At 42.9% G+C, this 21,751-nt stretch overlaps 1 protein-coding gene across 1 annotated transcript in view; it reads right to left on the bottom strand.

Moving 5' to 3' along the window:
- rgs9a (regulator of G protein signaling 9a) overlaps nucleotides 1-18,323 on the bottom strand; it is a 37,820-nt gene extending 19,497 nt beyond the window's left edge. The window contains exons 1-9 of the mRNA XM_005948874.2: nucleotides 18,100-18,323; nucleotides 13,949-14,045; nucleotides 8,683-8,733; nucleotides 7,955-8,061; nucleotides 2,339-2,390; nucleotides 1,298-1,356; nucleotides 708-784; nucleotides 400-481; nucleotides 225-287 (exon numbers count right to left, since the gene is read on the bottom strand). Of these exons, the coding sequence (XP_005948936.1) occupies nucleotides 225-287; nucleotides 400-481; nucleotides 708-784; nucleotides 1,298-1,356; nucleotides 2,339-2,390; nucleotides 7,955-8,061; nucleotides 8,683-8,733; nucleotides 13,949-14,045; nucleotides 18,100-18,168 (657 nt within the window). The 5' untranslated portion in view covers nucleotides 18,169-18,323. The remainder of the gene's footprint in view (nucleotides 1-224; nucleotides 288-399; nucleotides 482-707; nucleotides 785-1,297; nucleotides 1,357-2,338; nucleotides 2,391-7,954; nucleotides 8,062-8,682; nucleotides 8,734-13,948; nucleotides 14,046-18,099) is intronic.
- Nucleotides 18,324-21,751: the final 3,428 nt, after the last annotated feature.

Below are 21,751 nucleotides of genomic sequence, written 5' to 3'. Positions count from 1 at the left end.
TAGAGTATTTACAGTATCATGGTATTTAAATGGGTATTTACAGTATTTAGAGTATTTACAGTATCATGGTATTTAAATGGCATTTACAAGCCATTTTTCACTCATACAGCGCTTTATAAGGTCAGACTGCGTCTCCAGAAAAAGGATTTTAAGTTCATGTAATCATGTAACACTGTCGTGGCTCCACACCTGTTTGTGGGTTTCTATGTTTACTGACCTTTCACCTCATCTGTGTTTGGGTCAATGAGCCTCTCTGGACCACAGTCCATGGCACTGTGAGCACAACGCTGGACACACAGAACATCATTCAAGATAGATACAGTCTAAATAATACAATTACAGATCATGATTATAGATGAGATTAAAACATGTAGACAGCACAGAGTTTGAAAGACTGACCGGAGGCCTGTTCACCATCCAGTACGCCCTCTCCTGGCAGTCAAACACCACGCGATCTGGCTTCTTCCTCTCTTTGCCAGCCCTGACACATGTACAAGCAGGTAAGTGGGGTATTAAGAGGAAATCATCTGTGAAAACCTAAAACCAAACAACAGAAGTGCCTACAAGACCCGTCACAGCATCAGGACCAATCACTGTACATCAGTGACCACGCTGCAGCAAACTGCACTTTAAGAAATAGTCTCAAAAACCAGCATCTGTGGTGGCAGCGGGCATTATACATTACGAGCTGTGATAGTGTCACTTACTTATACTGTTCAGCTGCTTGCATCACAATGAAATCCCATTTGTGGTTCAGCCATTCATGGAGGTGATTGTAATGTGCCTGTTTGAAACACAAACACACAGCATGGAGCAGCAAGGTGAAAATCCCTTTTAGTTTAAGAGTTTAATCAGCACGTGCTGACTGCATTCTTGTTATAACCAGGAGATGAAAGAGCCTGTGATCGGTGAGACGCCAGAGAAACAGAAAGGTGAAGAGGAGCATCAAAAAGACAGAAAGAGGGCCCACAGAGTAAAAGGAGCCACTGTGGCACAACCGAGGCAGAAGCTATGGGGCCGGTGACGTTTGAAAAGTTAAATGTCTTATGAATGAATACTTCATCACCATTTCATTCCTGCTGCTTCAAATAGAAAAATAGTGAAACAAGAAGAACCAAAATTGCACTGTTGGTTGTGTCAGTATCATTCTGGGACATCAGCCTTCAACTTAAATCTCCCAGCTTAAATCTGAGAAGCCTTATTGAGTTGAAGACCAGTAGACTTAATGTATTCCAGTTAATAATGGAATAATGACTGTGCTACTCATTACACATCTAGAAGCAGACACATTGTCTACCTGTTCATATGGTTCCAACACGCCCTTCTTCCGGATGTTCCGCTTTGCCAGGTAAATGGCTAAAACCACAAAACCAAATAAAAACACAGTCAAAACACAAAAAGTAACTTTTATTCATCAGATTATTAGCTACAATAAACAAAGCCAGTCTTTCTATGAACAACATTATTTTCTTTATAATTTACTGGTTTAAATGTGTTTGTTTAATAGAAATCCCGTTAATTTCATAGTTGTTTCTATGTCCTCCAGGTTACTGCTTCATACTGTTGCTATATTAAAGGTATGGAAGCAAAGTGGTTCATTAGCAGCTTTAACTCACATGAACGATTTCAAATTATTCGATCCTACGATGTCATAAAATTAGCCCAGTGTTTCCATGCTGCAGACAACCACTGTGCGACCGCTGCAGCACAGCTCTGACATGATGTTGGCACACTGACTCAACACAGGCTTGTTTCTCCTGGGCTGCCTCTGTGGACCAGCTCTCAGGTGTTCCACTTCTTATTTGAGGAAATGTTTAACATTGAAAATAATAACGCTGTTTGCCGAGTGCATCGTGGGAGGCTTTTTCTTTGAAAAAGATCAGGCTTTGTTTCTGAGAAGATCAGGCGAGAACGTTTTTACTTATCTTTGTGGGGGAAGAAATTTAAATACAAAACTTTTGTCAATTAATTCAACTTAAATATATTTACCTACAAACAGACAGTCAAGTTTTATTGTTAGTTTAAGTGAGTTGTATCCATTAATACTCCTACCAGTCGTTCTCTGAATTTATTTATTGTTGCACACTTCCTGTAAATCCAATAAACTTAATTTCACTTCTCAAATATCACTGTGTGTGTCTCCTATATGATATATTTAACTGACATTTTTTATTGTAACAACCATCGATTTATACAGGAAAATAATGACTATTAACAAGGTTGCCCAAACCTTTGCATCCCACTGTAAATGTTTAATATATGGTGACTGAGGTATGACACCGCCTGCAGGTTCCTGCAGAAACAAAGTGCAGGTAAGTTCATATCACAGGATACCCACCATAATCAGAGTCGTCTGGGACCCATTTCTGTGTTGGCCAGAAGTAAGGAGTCTGAAAACATTGAAAATGAAACCAGTTATATGTTTGCTTTCAATGTTTATTTAAAATGTTTCTGGACATTACTGAAACAACTAAATTACAGCAAACAGTCTAAAGAAAGCTCATGTCCTTCCCTGACCTTTACCTGTACCCACACTCTTTGGTTTGGTTTAATGAATCGTTTGCCAACATAAAACAGCCCACACACACAGACATGGCCAGCACAGAATTATTTTATGTCATAAAAACATAGTGCAAGCAAATCATTTCATTTCACAGGAGTTTATTCCCAGTCGCACAACAATGTGTGTAGAACTCAGGATGGATGAGCACGTGAAGTCATCACACACGTGTCTGCTGAAAAACCAACTGTGGTTTACTTTAATGCTGGAGGCAAGTCTCTGCACCGCTGTCCCATCAGTCTGTTGTAGAAAAGGATGAAACGTTTCAGGACTTAAAAACAAAAACTCATAACGAGAATCAGTCAACACCTTGACAGTCAGTCAAGGTGTCAGTGAGTCCAGTTTCCTTCACCATCAAAGGCTCAGAAACAAACTGTGACAGGAAGAGGTCTGCAGACCCAAAGACACGAGTGAACCAGAGGACAAGTTTCTGAGAGTTAGCAGCTTGTGTGATGGTGGCTCACAGGACATCAGCTTCAAGCAGCTTAATAGTCTCAGTTTCAGCTGTGAAGAGAAAACTTCAAGCTGCAGGTTTGACAGGATGAGTTGCAGCAAGAAAGCCAGACTTCAGAATAGGACAAAGAGGCCTGACTGGGCCATGAAACACCACCATTGGACTGCTGAAGACTGGAAGAAAGTATTATGGACTCATGGATCAACATTTGAACTCATGCAGGATCTTTGTATGCCGTCAAGTAGGTGAAAGGACGGTTCCACAGTGTGTGGCATCAACTATCAAACATGGAGGGGGAAGTGTGATGGTCTCAGGCTGTTAGCTGAATCCAGGGTCGGTGACTTGTACAGAGTGAGAGGCTCCCTGAACCAAAACAGCTACCACAGCATCCTGCAGCACCATGCAGGACCCTCTGGTATGTGTCTAGTTGGTCAAGGGTTCATCCAAAACATAAATCCAAGCTATGCCAGAACTACCTCAGGAAAAAAGAACAAGATGGTGAGCTTGAAAACATGGAGTGTCCAGCACAGTCTCTTTACTACCTCAATTCTCAAAAGTTCTTGAAAAACTGTTTAAAACCAAACTGGAAAAATTTATAGATAAACATAAACTACTCACCGAGAGTCAGAACGGATTCAGATCAAACAGATCAACATCATCGGCACTATTAGATTCAATAGAGTACATCACAAACTCCACAGACAAAAGGCAACATGTGGCTGGGTTATTCAGAGACTTGACAAAGGCATTTGACTATAGATCCTGATATATTAATAAGAGAACTGGAACGTTATGGTGTCAGAGGGTCGCTTTAGATTGGGTCCGGAGTTATTTAGGTGACAGGAAGCAGTTTGTGAAATTAAATGGTGGTTGCTCCTTATGTATGCACATTGCTTGTGGGTCAGTTTTGGGTCCAAAAGTCTTCAACATTAAAGACATCTGTAAAGTGTCCAAAGCATTAAAAGTGGTTCTCTTTGCTGACCAGACAAACATCTTCTGCTCTGGTGATGATCTGCAGAATTTATTGGAGGATATGAAATAAGTAAAGTGAAGTTCTGGCTTGATAAAAACAAATTATCATTAAATTTGAATAAATCTAAACTTATGTTATTTGGAAATAGTAGTTTAAATACAAATGCTGAGATTCAAATAAATGGTGTTGATATTGAAAGAGTCAGTGAAAATAAATTTCTGGGGGTAATAACAGATGAAAACCTTAACTGAGAGCTCACGTAAGATATATTCATTCCAAAGTATCACGAAGCATTGCAGTACTAAACAAGGCAAAACAGGTATTAGACAAACATCACTTCATATTCTCTACTGTTCACTGGTTTCACCATACTTAAGCTATTGTGCAGAGGTCTGGGGCAATAACTATAAAACCACATTACATTCACGTTTTACTCTTCAAAAAAAAGCAATTTGAATCATCCACACTGCAGGTTACAGGAACATACAAACTCACTATTTTTGCAGTCGATCTAGTGAAATTCCAAACAGCACAAATTATATTCAAAGCAAAAAATAAAAAACTGCCAGGAAATATTCAGAGTATGTTTGTTTTGAAAGAAGGAAGTTATAATTTAAGGGGTTTTTGTAACTTCAAAACAGGGAAGGTACGTACTACAAGAAAAGGCTTTTGTGTTTCTGTGCATGGAGTGAAACTGGAACAGTCTGAATATGGAATTAAAGCAACGTCCAAACATAAAACAGTTCAAAAAAATATGATCTTCTCCAACTATAAAGAAAAGGAAAATATTTAAATTTAAAAACAAACAAACTCATGATGTGATATTATAGTTTATAGTATATCAGAAATCTGTTCACTATTTTTATTACAAATGATACCAGTAATGAAGCTGATTAAATATTAACTGATAATTTATGGCAAAGGGGTGGGATTAAATAAGTGTTTACTTCTTCCCTTTCAACATGTAAATTAATCAGAACGTTTTTTGTATGTATTTTGTAAAGTATTTTTTTTCTTTCTTATTTTCTTTTATAAATGTACCTGTATATTGTTCACATGTTGAAATAAAAAATTACCAACCAACAGTCTCCAGACTTAAACCCATCGAGCTGGTTTGAACTGGACAGAAGAGTGAAAGCAAAGCAACCAGAAGGTCCACATTTATGGGAACTTCTGCTCCAGATGGGAGAAGATTTCTATTGCAGAAAGAATGACACGGCTGTGTTCAGCTGGTATATCTGCCAAAGGTGCGACTTTGATGAATCAAAGTTTAAAATACATTTTGGTCTATAAACTGATTCCATCTTTTTCAACTCTTTATTTGTACTACACTTTCATTTAAGAATGCAAAGAGACATTAAACTGCATAACTTTCAATAACAAACTGGAAAATTGGGGTGTTCTAAAACTCTTGACTAGTAGTGTGTGTGTTTCTATCCTTTTCCTTCAGGCTCAGAGGGAACGTTTTCTGCCTGGTATCAGGCTGAAAAACAGTTTCCTTGGAGGAGCCAGAGGACAATCCCTCATCCAAGTCCCCCCTCAGGTCTAAACAAGGCAAAATCTGAAGGCATGAAGACATCAAGGGATTCCAGATGATTCAACATCTTGCTCATCATACAAATCTGTACTCTGATTGGAGGATCCAGCCCACAGGCCTAAAGGGTTTCTTAGCAGTCTATATGGGTATTTTCAGTTTCCCTTTGCTGAAGGACGTGTGGCACCATGAATCACGTTTTCATGCAGTAGCTGATATCAGTCAATGAAGTGGTTCCACCTGTTATGTTGTTTGTGTGTATGGTTATAATCCTGCAGAGCGTGCGTGAGTGCTAGCACATCTTTCAAAGTTTCCTGTCCAGTTAGTCTGAGGCCTGTACTATGAAGCACGAGTTTACTTATCCAGGAAACATCGAGGTTAACCCTGGGTTCTGTATCACCACCGTGAGAACCCTGAACCCTTCTTACCAAAGTACATTGCCATGGTAACTTACGCTGCAAACCTAACCTACTCTGGAGCAGGTTACAGGATCCAGATTAGAGATTAACAGGCATGAAATCATTGCCTGTTGACCGATCAATTCTCCAGAAAATGGTTAAAATAGCAGCCTCGAAGTCTTGGTGTTGGCTTGATGAGCATCAGTAATATACTGCAGCCATGGACCCAACTTTATTCATGTTGACTGCAAACTATTTTACATACACTACCAATCAAAGGTTTGTTTTTTCTTTATTTTCACAACTATTTATTTATTCCATCCATCCATCCATCGTCATCCGCTTTATCCGGGGCCGGGTCGCGGGGGCAGCAGCCTAAGCAAAGAGGCCCAGACCTCCCTCTCCCCAGCCACCTCCTCCAGCTTATCCGGGGGAACACCAAGGCGTTCCCAGGCCAGCCGAGAGATATAATCTCTCCAGCGTGTCCTGGGTCTGCCCCGGGGCCTCCTCCCGGTGGGACATGCCTGGAACACCTCACCCAGGAGGCGCCCAGGGGGCATCCTTGTCAGATGCCCGAACCACCTCAGCTGGCTCCTTTCGATGTGGAGCAGCAGCTGCTCTACTCTGAGCCCCTCCCGGATGGCCGAACTTCTCACCCTATCTCTAAGGGAGAGGCCAGCCACCCTTCGGAGGAAGCTCATTTCTGCCGCTTGTATCCGCGATCTCGTTCTTTCGGTCACTACCCACAGCTCGTGGCCATAGGTGAGGGTAGGGACGTAGATCGACCGGTAAATTGAGAGCTTCGCTTTTACACTCAGCTCCCTCTTCACCACGACGGACCGGTGCAGCGTCCGCATTACTGCAGCTGCAGCCCCAATCCGTCTGTCGATCTCCGGCTCCCTTCTCCCATCACTCGCGAACAAGACCCCGAGATACTTGAACTCCTCCACTTGGGGCAGGAACTCATCCCCGACCCGGAGTGGGCACTCCACCCTTTTCCGGCTGAGAACCATGGCCTCAGATTTGGAGGTGCTGATCCTCATTCCCGCTGCTTCACACTCGGCTGGAACCGCTCCTATTTATTTATTTATTTATTATATTGTAGATTCTCACTGAAGCCATCAAAACTATGAATGAACACGTGGAAATATGTAGTGAACAAAAAAGTGGGAAATAACTCCAAACATGTTTGATATTTCAGATTCTTTGCTTTGATTCCTGCTTTGCTCTCTCGGCGTCTCCATGAGCTTCATGAGGTCGTCTCCTGAAATGGTTTCCAACAGTCTTGAAGGAGTTCAGAGATGCTGAGCACTTGTTGGTCCTTTGCCTTCACTCTGCGCTCCATCCACATATATTTGAAGATTAAGCCAGGACATTCTTGGCTAAAACATGTTGACAGTGTATGGGTGACAGACAAACAGGGTGTTTCAAAAGGTTAGGCATCGTTTGGGTCCACACATGTCCAAACGATTGTGTGTAGGCTGTGTTGGTACCATTACAAGAACAGCAACCAGACCAAAGCAATGATTTTGACTCGATCGGCTGACAGATAAAATACATTTATGAACACAGCTGCAGGGCCAGGAGTGCCAGCATGGATTCAATTAATATATCATTAAATGATTAATTAAATACTTAATTAAGTCATTAAACCAAAAATTAAACAAATGGGCTTTTAATTAATTATTTTTGTGTTTATTTAATTAATTTATAAAACATTTAATTCATTGTTTAATGATGTATTTATTTAATTCATTTGTTGATTGACTGCTCCCCCTTTCCAACCTGTGTGCGCACAGACGCGTCAGCAGGACTGCGTCTGAGTTCTACGCTCACAGGTTGTTGATTTTATGCACAACGAATGTCATTGCTAATAAATACCTGCACCCACAGAATGAAATGATTTGCTCAGATTATGTTTTTTTCTCACGTGTAACTTCTGACAAATTCCATATAAACTCCTTCACATGCTTTACCTATGATGGGACAGTGTGGGACTCTTATCACATGTAGCAAAGGTGAAGCAAACATTTACCTGGAAACGGTACAGGCTGCTGTCGTTGCACATGACCAGCTTCTTATGGTTCTGCAGCGGGTAGATGTAACCATAAGCTACCAACATGGTGCCAAAGGCCTGAGCCTCTGGAACAAAGGCAGGAAAGAAAGAAAATAAAACCAGTTCAAACAACATTTGGCTGGTGTTCTCTTAAATATAAACTCATAATACAGAGGTAATATCCCAGCTATTATAGGGCAAGAGGCAGGGTGACAGTCTATCGCGGGGCTAACACACAGAGACAGGCACCGTTCACACTCACATTCACACCTATGGGTGAGTTACCAATTAACCTAACCCCACTAACTGCATGTCTGAACTGTGGGAGGAAGCCCAGCACCCAGAGGGAACCCACGCAAACACAGGAAGGAAATGCCAACTCCACTTTGTTTGTCCGCTGCTTTCAAAAAGTTCTTTAGTTTTGTTTGTTTTTTTAAACAAACAAACAAACTTGTACTGATTTTTCCAAACCCATACATTAATAATTAATAGACACTAAAACTGGCTGAAAGAAAACATTTCAGAAAATAAAAACTAACTTGAAAAGAGCAAACTCACAATGGAAACTAAGTGAAACTACACTGAAGTAAAAGCAAAAAGGCAAAAAGAAATAAAACTATAGTAACTCTGGTAAATGGTGTGTGCAGTGATTTAATGTGTCGAAGTGCAGGGCTGCAGTACATTTGGAAAAAGAGCTTTGATCGTACCTTCTGTAGTGGTCTTCATTTTGTTGCTAATCCAAGCAATTGTGTCATTACCTGTGTGGAGACACAGATATACTGATCAGAATGAAGAACACTTAAATCACACGTCTTTGTGTTTATGTTGTGTCATTTGTTGGTCAGTGGAAACCAAAATTAAATCCTTTGAAAGAATGGGTTCAAAATCAAAAAGAGCAAAAAGAAAATAATTTCATCCCAAATAATTTTAATGAAAGCCAGAAACACGAGTACACTGGAGGTTCATTTGGAAATCCTGTTCAGAAAGAAGCAGATGCTGACATGATTCTTGCTTTATCAGCAAAAACCAGAAGATAGAAACAACTTAAGAATATAAATTCACAAAGAAAGAACCAAATAGCTCAGCTGTTCCAAAGTGTTAAATGTGGACTATAAACATTAGGTTACATTCCTTTAATAATGTCTTACACAGACATGGTTACGGCATGATTAGTATGTTAGTTTAAATGAATCATCACCCCGAGTCATACCAACCACCAGATACAGTTTTATTTTATTTGAGAACCTGGCACACAGCCTTATATAGGCTCAGATACAATAATCATAGTAGGTCATTTTAACATGCATGCAGGTGCTGGAAATGACAGCCTCAGCCGTGCATTTCATCTAGTATGAGACGAGAATCAGGCATTTCTCAAACTATCAGTGAGCCTGCTCAGCACATCATCACATAAAAACAGAACATGTAACAGTAAACTCTGAAACCCTTCTTTAGTCTGATCATTTCTTAATAACATTTACAGTAATAGATTACACAGCGGGGAGCACGGTGGTTAGCACTGCTGCCTCACAACAAGCAGCTTCTGCTTATCTTTACCAGGCTGACTTCAACTATTATTCATTGTTCCAGTTTGGATTCAGGAGACAGACACTATCTCTACTTTCAAGATTAGGCTTCAAACTTTCCTTTTTGCTAAAGCATATAGTTAGGGCTGGATCAGGTGACCCTGAATCCTCCCTTAGTTATGCTGCAATACCCACATAACAGACATGACATACCCTGCCATGACTTCTGGCATGGCAGGGTATGCCAACCAGATGTGGGCCAGGTCTGGCAATACAGCTATGGTAATCAAAGTTTCAAATGCAGGTTTGACAGGTTTGTGAGTGTACACTTTATCCAAAACCTAGTGAGGGTTGACTCATGTTTACCACCGGGTGGCTGTGGCTCAGGAGGCAGAGCAGGTCACCTACTGATCGGACGGTTAGTGGTTTGATCCCTGGCTCCTCCAGTCTGCAAGTCAAGACTATGAATAAAGTTAGGAAGCACTCAGTTTAGATAAAGTGTGTGGTTGGGTGAATGTGGCATTTTGTATAGAGCACTTTGAGTAATCTGGGAGAGTAGAAAAGTGCCATAGAAGAATCAGTCCATTCACTGTCTGAGCAGAGTTTCGTCATGTTACTTTTGCTGTACATGTTGTTATTACATGGCTTGATTAAGGTTCACATCAGGCTGACATCTGGGGCCAGAGCTGAAACTGTTCTGGGCCAGCACAGGGCCAGCAGCTGGCCTTGTGCTGGCCCATGTGTGGGCCAGCAAAAGGCCGTCATTCTGTGCGGTATGTGGGCCATGTGTAAGCACAGTGTGTGGGCTGGATCCGGGCCCACACAGCGGGCTGCTGCTGCTGCTGCTGCTATGTGGGCAGTAGCCAGCTACAGCTACCAACACCTACACCCTCCTGATGGAATACCTCTGGTTCTAACACATCATTTACGTACTGTAAGTGCTGGCAGAATACTTGGGTCAAATGGATGGCTGCTCAAATTTCCCTTCCAGGCCTTAGTCCAGATTAAAAAGTCACTTTGGTTCTTAGAGCACTGCACAGATATCATCCAATCATGGCTGCTTTATTTAGCTACTAGCCGAGCAGCTTAGGCAGCAAAGCTTTAAATAATCCAGTGAGGCTGTACAGATTAAATACCTGAGAGGTAAACGCACTGTCACCTTGTGGTCTAGCACATCGGACAGGACAAAGTATGAAGGTTCAATAAACAGGAGCATTTAGCTTCAGAAATAACAGGTAAGCTTTAGTGAAAAAACCAAAACTATGAGAATTATTTGTTCTTTTTCTACTTAAAACTTTATTGTTCTGTATCAGTTTGTGGTATTTTAAATCAATTTGAAACATTTATTTAATGCCATTTACAGAATTATATGTTTTTATTCACTTGGTTGTTTTTTATACATAGCACCAGTTCACAGTAACAGTTAGTTCAAGGTGCACTGTAAGGTGAAGACAACGAGCTCAGACCGACCACACAAAAACAACCCAAGATTTATCAATCAACTTAGACCCAATCCTTTGGTCTCAGATATGCTTAAAAACCTTTCAATGGATCAGAAATCCCAGTTTGCAATTAATACAATACAAAATATTACACAGAGTGCACTATACAGGTCATAGGATGTTCAAGATGGGCTATACGCCTTCCAACAACTGCTCACACTGCACAGCAAATACACCGGACAATTACATCCACACTCTTTGGTTCTGTCCACCAGTTCAGAAATTCTGGCGTGAGATATGTGAAGACTTATCAAAGTGTCTGAAATGTAACATTCCAGCCTTTAGTGTGCTTGCTGGGCAACTTGGATGAGGTCACTGCAGAAACAAACACAGCCCACGTTGTTTTTACGGCCCTATGCTTTGCCAAGAAAATGGTCCTCATTAACTGGAAAAATAAAAATAATCTTAATTCTAACCAATATAAAAACCATTTAATAGATCACATTGATCTTGATACAGCCTCTGCCATCACATTTGATCAATCCCTTTGGGCTCCTTTGATCGGCTTCATCACCTAGTGGGGGTGGGGGGTCATGGTTTGGTCCTGCCTTCGCTATTGTGGTTGATATGGGGGTAGGGACGGGCTTAGGGCGTCTGGGCAGTCCCTAGGGACGTTTCCCTAGAGGGCCTAACCCGGGGGATGTGGCCATGACCTGGTTAGGGGCTCTGGGGCTCTTGGATGGTGTTTTCCTTGTGGCTGCGTACAGCGGAGATGGGGGAGGGTCTGTGCTGGCGGACGTTGGTTACTGGCCTGGTAGCCTGGCTGCCCCTGGGAGGGTCCGGGACGGGCGTGGAGGCTTGGGGGTCTGGGGGTGCTCCGCCCCCCGGTCTGGGGTGCTGGCCGGGCCTTGGGGGCTTGGGTCCTGGCTGTTGTGTCGCCGGAGCAGTGGGTGGGTGGGTGCAGGGGGGCTCAGCCCCAGTGCAGGGGACCTCTGGTGCATCGGCCCTACTAGGGGGCTCTCTAACTGGTGGGGAGGTTGTTATATCTTTGCAGGTGGTCTCCTCACTACAGGAGCTCACTCTGCAGGTGGGGGAGAGATATAGGAGAGGTGGAGAATGAACTCAACCTGGGTGTCTATTGTCTTGTGTAGTTTGGGAGATGAGTGCCGAGTATTTGGTTGTGCATATGGAGTGGGACTGCACGTCTGTGTCCACGTGTGCCTGTTCGTCTGTGTCTATATGTCAGGTTGGGTCTTAGACTCAACCTCTCTGGGAACATCTCAGGCCCTCTAAAGTACGGAGGCCTATCTCCCCTCACCACACTCCCTGCCGGTGGCTGATGCCCTCAGACGTTGGTGTGTTGGTGGTCCTTGTCGTCTGGGGCTGGGCGCTCATGTATGTACCGGCTCACTCCTGGTGGCCGATTGGCGGGGCCGGGCGCCTGTGGCCCGGCTGGGCTCCTTCCGGGGGGTGGGATGCCCTCAGGCCTCTGGGCCTGAAGCTCGGTCCTCTCTGGCACAGCTGGCTGCCGGCAGAGCCCGCGGGCACGCCACTGCAACCCCCTCTGGCCTCTGCTCCGTAGCTGCGGGGTGACCTCTCCTTTGGGGCTCTACTCAGCTCTTCCCAGGAGGGTGGCACGGTTCCCCCCCCCTTTGGTGGTCCTCCTCGGGTCCTTGTACTCTGGGGCCTGGATCTCCTCCATACCTGCTTCATACCCTGGGGACGGGGCTTGGCTCCCCACACTCCCTAGCAGATCGTTACATGGAGAAACCTTTGGAATACAAGCATGCTGATCCACACAGGTATGCACACAGGTGTACACACGGGTATTCACAGACGCGGACTACAGCTTTCTTGGCTGCTGCCTCAAAGCACATTGTGCGCTGTCTATCTTGCGTGCTGCACAATATCGTTTATTATTTAGTATCTACTGTTATCTACTGCTAGCTAGTTTATTGTGATGGTGCCGTTTTTTTTATTATGTTGCTCTTTGTTGTTTGCTTTCTCTTCTGTTTTTTTTCTCCATACAGGTGACCAGGTGTTTTGTTTTTTGTTTGTTTTTTTTTTGTTTTCTTTCTTCCCCCCTTCTCACCGTCTCTTCTCCCCTTGGTTTTCTTTCTCTCCCTCTCTTTCTTTCATTCTTTCTCCCTGTCCTATCCCCCAGTCATGTCTGTCCCGTTTGTAGCAACTGAAAATAAAATAAATTCATAATTATAATAAATGGACCAATATGGCAAGGCCATGATGATCCACTTGGTAAAATAAATCCGCTTGGCATCTTTCTTGGCCTTAAGACAACAATTCTGATGGCTAAAGATCCAAACGGGACACAAAAAACAAAAAAAAAAAAACAACAACCCAATGAACAGGACTAAAGATAAACTATGGGCAAGAGTAGAAAGGTCAATGACATGCAGTTACCTTAGTATAATGTATGTAACCTACCCCATCATCTCCTCAACTAATGGGAAAATCAGAGCCAAACTTTGCATGGACATTATAACACATACAGTGATTATTAACATATGCTTGCAAAATATATAAATCTCAATCTTTACTCTGGTATTTTTGGATCAACAGAAGGCTTTCAGGAAGATTTTGGGGAATGCTGATCCAGTCCAGAAGTAAAAGAAATAAATGAATGAATGCAGGTATTCAAAAAATATATGTCAAAAGTCATACAAAATAGTCTTGACTGGTTTTTATATAGTGCTCTACTCTACTCTACTCTAAGCACTCTGAGAGGCCAGGGTTTGATCCACCAACCTTCTGATTAGTTGATGACCTGCTCTACCTCCTGCATCATGTACCAGTTAAAAATGCTAGAAATGTTTGAGTTTAATTTCATTCAGTTTTATTTCTATTGTGTGTGTGTGTGTGTGTGTGTGTGTGTGTGTGTGTGTGTGTGTGTGTGTGTGTGTGTGTGTGTGTGTGTGTGTGTGTGTGTGTGTGTGTGTGTGTGTGTGTGGTGCTGGTGTTGTGTTGTGTGTGTGTGTCTCACTCACCAGCAATGACATGTGGGATGGTAGTGATATTGAGCTTCTGCTCTGTACCTTTAACTCCACTTTTTGTGTCCTGCATTTCTAGCAAAATCGACTCCAGCTGAAAACAGAGGTGAATGAAAAAGATTAATATAAAAAGGACAAAAGAGACACAGCCTTTGGAAGCTGTCACTGTCGTCGAGATACTTAAACTCTCCCACTTGAGGCAGGAGTGCCCACTCCGTGTCAGGGTTCCTGACACGGAGTGGGCACTCCACCCTTTTCCAGCTGAGAACCATGGCCTCAGATTTGGAGGTGCTGATTCTCATTCCCATCACTTCACACTCAGCTGCGAACTGTTCCAGTGCGAGCTGGGGGCCATCACCTGATGAAGCCAACAGAGCCACATCATCCAAAAACCAGAGATGAGATTTTCTGACCACCAAGAGGAAACCTTCTGCTACTTGGCTGCATCTAGAAATTCTGTCCATAAAACTTATGAACAGAATCGGTGACAAAGGGGCAGCCCTGGCAGAGCCCATCACCAACCGGAAACAGGTCTGACTTATTGCCGGCAACACCCCATACTTCTGAAGCACCTCACACATGACACCCCGAACACGGTCAAATGCCTTCTTCAAGTCCACAAAGCACATCTAGATTGGTTGGGCAAACTCCTATGCACACTCAAGTATCCTCGAGAGGATAAAGAGCTGGTCCAGTGTTCCATGACCAGGACGGAAGGTACTGCCCCTGACCTCCATGCAACCTTGTAGAGGTGTGTCAACAAGACAGCAATACAACATGCAGAGCCTTCAGGAACTCAGGGGGTGCACCTCACCCTCCACAGGAGCCTCTGCCAGGGAGTTGTTTAGCAGCCTCAAAGACCTCACCCCCAAAGATGGACGAGTCGTCCCCCTCATCCCCAGACTCTGCTTCCTCCAGTGGGATTAAGGAGGTCCTCGAAGTATTCCTTCCACTGCCTGACAATGTTCAATGTTCAGTAGTGCTCCACCTGCAATATACATAATGCAGGTACAGCGCCGCTTTCCCCTCTTGAGTCGCCTGATGATTTGCCAGAATCTCTGCAAGGCAGTCCAAAAATCTTTTTCCATGGCCTCCCTGAACTCTTTCCACACCCGAGTTTTTGCTTTAGCCATTGCCACATGCTGCTTGGCCAGTCGGTACCTATAAGCTTTCTCCGAAGTCCTACAAGCTAACCAAGCCCGATAGGCTTTCTTCTTCAGCCTGCTGGCTCCCTTCACCTCCATTTGGTTCGGGGGTTACCACCACAACAGTTACCAACACTCCTGCAGCCGCAGCTCAGTGCAGCAGCTTCAGGCAATGGAGATGCTGAACATGGTCTATAGAGTTCGAAAATGTGACGTCATTTCCAGGGTAAAACCACAAAGGATTGTAGGTACTAGCTTGCTACAAGAAATCCCTTTCACTGGAAAGAACGGTCACTATCGCTGCCCCCTCTCTCTTCCATGCAAAGAGACAGACACAACGGCCGGGGACGTCGCCGGGTTTTCTTTGTCCAATTTTGGTGGATTTTAATGCTGTGGCTGACGCCAGTGGACTTTCAGTGTTGTTTTGACTGTGTGTTCTAAGTGGCCTGGGGTGTTTTTAACTGTTTAAAAAAAAGTGAAATAAATGATATTTTAGTAATCGAGTTTTATATTGTTCTTTTCGCTTGGCTACTCCACTGCTCTGTCCGTTTTTTGAAGGGTTGCCCTTCACTTAGAATAAAACCTGGTGTCCACCTACATATCTGGCTACTCAGAACATGTCAGTGTCCTGTACCCATCCATCGGTAAACTGGTACTGGGCTTGTTGCAGGGATCTGAAGTTACCAAACACTTCATGAGTGTATGCACTCACACTTAGGAACATATAATTATAAATATGAGCGTGATGAAGGTGGGGGCAGCACGCTAATGTCTTCAGTCCACTCTGTATGCTCGTGTGGGCCAAACCCTTTCATTACTTTGTTGTTTTTCCTCGTACTTTTTTTTTGCCTTTTTGTCAAGTCTGTCTTTGTACGGACCTGCCGTGTTCTTCTTCGTTTTGTACATAACTGTTTTTGGGGCAAATAAAATGCAAGTAGGGATTAAAACAGCAGAATGAATGGTTACCGGTGCTGGAAATGCTAGCGCTTGATGCAGTGTTTTGATTTTGCTGCCACTTGTACCCACAATGCAACGCACACAAGTCACGTAGTCTGTCGATCTCTATCCGGTTTTTAAAAAAGACACTAAAAACAGTCAGTGTTCACTGTCGGCTTCTCTCGGTTTTTATTACCACTAATCATTTTAAAGCTCAGTTTTTAAACCCTTCCTATGTAACTACAGCCCATGCAGCAGTATATTACTGACTAACCTCGTATTGTGGATGGATTATCTCAGTTGTTCTCCTGACTGAAGTTTACAGCATCCTGCCATGTGATTGCATTTGTCCCTAACTATCGGGAACGCTCACATTAACTTTTATCGAGTGGAAAAAAGTCCTCCGTTCATTAGCGTTCGTCCTCCAGCTTTACTGTTTATGTTATGCTAACATAGCTTTGCCGCGCTAGTGATCACGTAGCACATCATTATCTACCAGCTAGTCCAACTTCAGTAACCCTGCAGACGTCACTGCTGTTTAGTTTTCTGTTTTCATTTATGTTGGAAGTGATAGCAGAGCTGTAACTTCCTGCTAACTTCTAACTCCGTTAAATGTCATAAATTCCGTCTTCATGGATGCTGGGATGTTAAACTTAATTGTTACACCTGGTAGAGCAGCCACACTGATCATTTTATGAAAGATGAAAGAATTTAAAGAGTTTTTCAACTCTCAGTAATGCTGCAATGATCGTTTGACTTTGGGACCTGCAGCGGAGTTTGGGCCCAGACATGGCTAACGACGTTAGACTTAAAGACCGGACTGGGACTCAATGTCCCCAGTCTCCCTCAGAATGCTGTTGAAGCTCTGCCGGAGGTGTGTGTTAAAGATCTCATGGACCACTGTTCCCAGCGCACCCTCACTATACGTTTAGGTGTCACAGGTCTGTCCAGCACCGCCCCCCGCCACCTGATCCAACTCACCACCAAGTGTTGATCAGTTGACAGCTCAGCTCTTTACGTGAGTTTTTTAAAATTGGAATAGTAGTAAGCTGGGTCAGAATAGCTTTCATACTGTAAAACACCAGGCCTACTTTATAAAGTATACTGTACACCTCCAGGACACTGGGGCGTGCAGCTCGGATCTCAGCTGACCCTTCTCACCCTGGACACAGTCTGTTTGACCTGCTCCCCTCAGGCAGGAGGCTCCGGTCCATTCGCACCAGAACCTCTCGCCATAAGAACAGTTTCTTCCCCTCTGCTGTTGGACACATGAACAATAACCACATGACTGTCCCCACCACTAACACATGACCCTACGCTGTGTTCACTGCATCATTCCATGTTTTGGAATCATTCAGTGATCTCATGTATATATCTCATGCATATATCTTTCTACGTAGCACTTTTAATTCTTATTCTTACTTTTATTTTTTCATGTCTATTTAAGCGCAATTTATGACAGCATGTTTGCACTGAAGCACCGCAGCAATTTCCTAATGTTGTAAACCTGCTCAACATTTGGCAATAAAACCCTTTCTGATTCTGATTCTGATTCTAAAGAATCTGATTAGTTAGGTTAATACTGGAATACTTCTTTGTTTATCTTATTCCTGTGTCTTTGCCTCATTGTGCCAATGAATTGTTTGAAAGTTAATATCTTTATCTGAAGTGCATAACAATAAGGTTGTTCAGATGCTTTAGACTGCAGTGACACCATGCTGCCAAACAATAACACTAATTAGCTTTTAGGTGGACTAAAAGATTAGCTTCAGCAAGCCTCTTATGCTGGCAAACCAATCATGTTTAAATCTCATGCAAATGCATGGGTATCCATTAGATACTGCATGCAACAGAAAAATCTTTATATAATCTTAAGAACAGGGAGTAGGAAAACAAGGTTACTGCAGCTCGCGTGCTTTGTATTTTTCCTTTTTCACCAAAGCAGTTTATATAGAAATCTAGAACCTAACCTGAAAAAGCCTTTAATTATTGAAGAATGATGGATAATCAAAATATATTACAAAAGGAATACATAATAATGCTATAACAGAAATGCTATTGACCCACCTTTTTGAGGCAATACAAACGGGGCTGGAAATGTTGTGCCCGGTTTGGGCGCGCTGTTCTGATAGTCATTTTTGCAGATGAATGACGAGCGAATCAGATGTAAAGCAATCAAATCAAATCCTGGTATGAAATGTCCCAGTTAGAACAGGTTTAGTTGCTGACAGGCAAATGCATGCCTGCAGTGAACAGAGGTAACGTCTGTGAGGAGACTGTAAGACCGGAGGCTAAGGATGGATTAATCCTCCAGTCAGCTGTAAGCTTTTTCTCTCACCCAAGGCAATTACAGAGAAAGGCCTGGCTCAGACTGACAAGAGTCAAGATCGATGCTGTGTCTCAGGGTACAGTTGTAATGGCTGTAAGTAAGTAAAATGTATTTATATAGTGCTTTTCACAAAGTGCTTCACAAAGCAAAGAATGAAAATACAACATGTACAATGTAAAACAGCAAAATACAACATAAAAACAACAAATTAGTTGAAAGCTTGTCTATATAAAATGTCTTCAGCTGTTTTTTTAAAGAATCGATGGAGTCGGTGTAAAAACAGTGTCAGAGAATCCGCAGCCATGGTGCTGCTGTCTGAAAGGCCCGACCACCACGAGTTTAGATAGAGTGTGTGGGGCCGCCAGCAGACTCTGACCTGATGACCTCAGAGCTCGGGAAGATGAACGCGGTTTCAGCAGGTCAGATATGTACTTGACCATGTAGGGCCATGAAGGTTAGAACTAAAATTTTAAAATGCAACCTAAAACTTACAGGCAACCAGTGAAGGGAGGCTAAAACTGGAGTGATATGAGCTCTTGTGTTGGTGCCTGTTAAAAGTCATGCTGCAGAGTCTGAAGACAATTTAAAGCTGATTTGTTAAAACAAATAAAAAGACCATTGCAATAATGCAGACGGGAAGAAATAAAAGCATGAATAATCATCTCCACTTTGACACCATTAGTCCCAGTTTTGAAATATTCCTTAGATGATAAAAAAAAGTTTCGGACCAGCTGCTTAGAATCGAGCCACATCGAGCTGCAAACATGACACCGAGGTTTCTGAGGCTCGATTTAACAGAAGGCTCTAAGAAGCTGATATGCTGCCTGATTTCTGAGACCATGGTCTGGAGCAACAATTAGAGTTTCTGTTTTATCAGAGTTTAGCTGGAGGAAGCTGTCATTTAACAATTGCTTAATTTCTGTCAGGCAATTACTTAAACTAAACAATTTATGAAACTCAGAGACTTTAAAGAACAGTATAACTGAATGTCATCAGCATAGAGATGGTAGGAGATATCATTGTAGCGCCCAATAATTTGGCCTAGGCGGAATATACAAAGCATAAAGAGAATTGGACCCAGGACAGATCCCTGAGGTACCTCACAAAACAAAACTGTTGATCATCACTTGAGATCGTTCAGATAAATATGGCATGAACCATTTGAAACAACACCAGTAATCCCAAACAGGTTCTTCAGTCTGGTTATCATGATCCTGTGACCCACAGTATCAAAGGCAGATCCAACAGGACCAGATCTGTGTAATGAGCAGGCCACTACTATAAATCTTGGTTCGCTGGCACAGTATGTTGAACCAGTCATCACTGATCTGGGAGTTAAAATGGAGGCAGATCTTAAACTTGAAAGCCAGGTCAGAGCTGTTGTAAGATCTCGCTTTTTTCATTTGAGGCAATTAACCAAATTAAAGCCCGTCTTATCGAAACAGCTTTTTGAGACAGTAATTGTTGGGTTTATATTTTATTATTGTCATTTGTATTGAGAAACATGTAATCATTTGTGGTTAGAAGTATATAGTTGATGGCATATTGAAAGAATGTCTCATCCTAGGAGGTCTGTAACAGCTCTGTGTAGCATGAAGAGGGGGGTGCGTTCACTCTTCAGAGTGTTCTGGCATAGATCACACACCTGCTAGGAGAGGTCGTAGCTTCTCTTGCTGATATATGGTATAGCAAACACACGTATACCTGTTTGAGTGTAAGGGCCTTTTGTTCAGATGTACCGCTAGACTCCTGGCACCAGCTTTGGGGAGTCTTCAGGGGGCACATCTTGACCCCCCCACACACACACACGACACACACGACACACACGCACACACACACACAGCACGCACACCACACACACACACACACACACACACACACACACACACACACAGAATCCCACGTATTCAGTAAAATGCAAACTAAAACTGCATAATAACTTCACAATCTTTAATTAGGGGAATAACATGGCATAAGATAATACTATAATCCCACACACGACACACACAGACAAGGTACTCTTTGTCCACGTGTGTCCCTATATGAAACTTCATATGTTAATGACCCTATGCATATTCATGTAACCACAATAAAAGGAGTGCTATGGGGAAGCTGGCTGAGAGTCTGACGGAGGTCAAGTGGGTGGAACGACACTTGGCTCCAGGCAGGTCTCCCTCATGCATGAGTGACCCAGAGAACTATGGTGACTTGTGTCTTGCTTTTTGCTGTGTAGTAAATTGTCTTGAACGTTCCAGCGAATAGGTTTATGCTACAAACCTATCAGTAATCCATGCCTTTGTTACATCTAGGCTGGATTATTGTAACACACTGTATTGTGGGGTTAGTGATGCGTCCATTAGGTGTTTGCAGGTTGTGCAAAATGCCGCAGCACGTCTTTTAACTGGAACAAAAAAGTTTGACCACATTACCCCATTTTAATTTCACTCCACTGGCTACACTATCCTACATTTTAGGATTGTTTTTTAAATGTCTTAATGGCACCATAGAGGCTAAGATGAACAGGCACATGGCTCTCAATACATGAGCGGGGCATAGAAAGGGATAGGCAGAAACACCAGAGGGGCCAAACATGAGCTGCTGGTAGACCGAGCAGTCGTCCTAGACTGCAGCACCACACTGATGTGTCCTGTGTGTCGAAGCTTCGATGCCCGTGTCGGGTAATCTCGGGGGAGTTTTTGTGAAGCGCGTATCGAGGCTTGCTTTGATTACGTATGCAGTGACGTTCGAGGTCTCGCGGGCAGTCCGTACCACGTGACTGATTCAGGAAGTGGCTCGCCGGTTCGCGCCAGATTCGAAATAAAATGGCCAGCAAAACACAGCTGATTCCCCCGATCACACTGTGTTGTGGAATTGGACTACGTACGTCCTACATAGTTTCTTGAGCATTTCTTCTTCGATGGAACCAGCAAGGAAGAGATTTTTTCTCCTCTCTTCTAATAAAGTATGCACACAGTAATAAATATCAGGAATGATAAGCACCATAATATAAATAAACAACACTACAGATCCTATCATCTGATTTCTGTCTTTTAGTTTATTAAAAAGTGAAGCGCCACACACTAGTTTGTGTCATCCAGATGCACATAAGCATGATTACACAGTTACTAGGGGCGGGTTTTGATTATCGATTAAAATCGATTCTGGCTTGGATAATGTGATATCGATTCATTAAAATCCTGAATCAATTGTTTATTTTTTTTCCCTGAAATGCCAGAATCTCACGTTAAACCTCACTAAATTTCAACAACCACCAAACAGCTAGAACAGTAAATGACAGCAGGAACACGGCTTCTGCACAAAGACGTAAACACAAAGTGCCGACGGATCAGAATCAGTGAGATCAGCTTCCCCAGAGCGGCATCGTGGTGG

The sequence above is a fragment of the Haplochromis burtoni genome, unplaced genomic scaffold, assembly GCF_018398535.1.
Source record: "Haplochromis burtoni strain Fernald_Lab_line unplaced genomic scaffold, NCSU_Asbu1 Contig_613, whole genome shotgun sequence".
In the NCBI taxonomy this organism is placed as follows: Eukaryota; Metazoa; Chordata; class Actinopteri; order Cichliformes; family Cichlidae; genus Haplochromis; species Haplochromis burtoni.
This window is presented reverse-complemented; position numbering and strand designations above follow the sequence as displayed.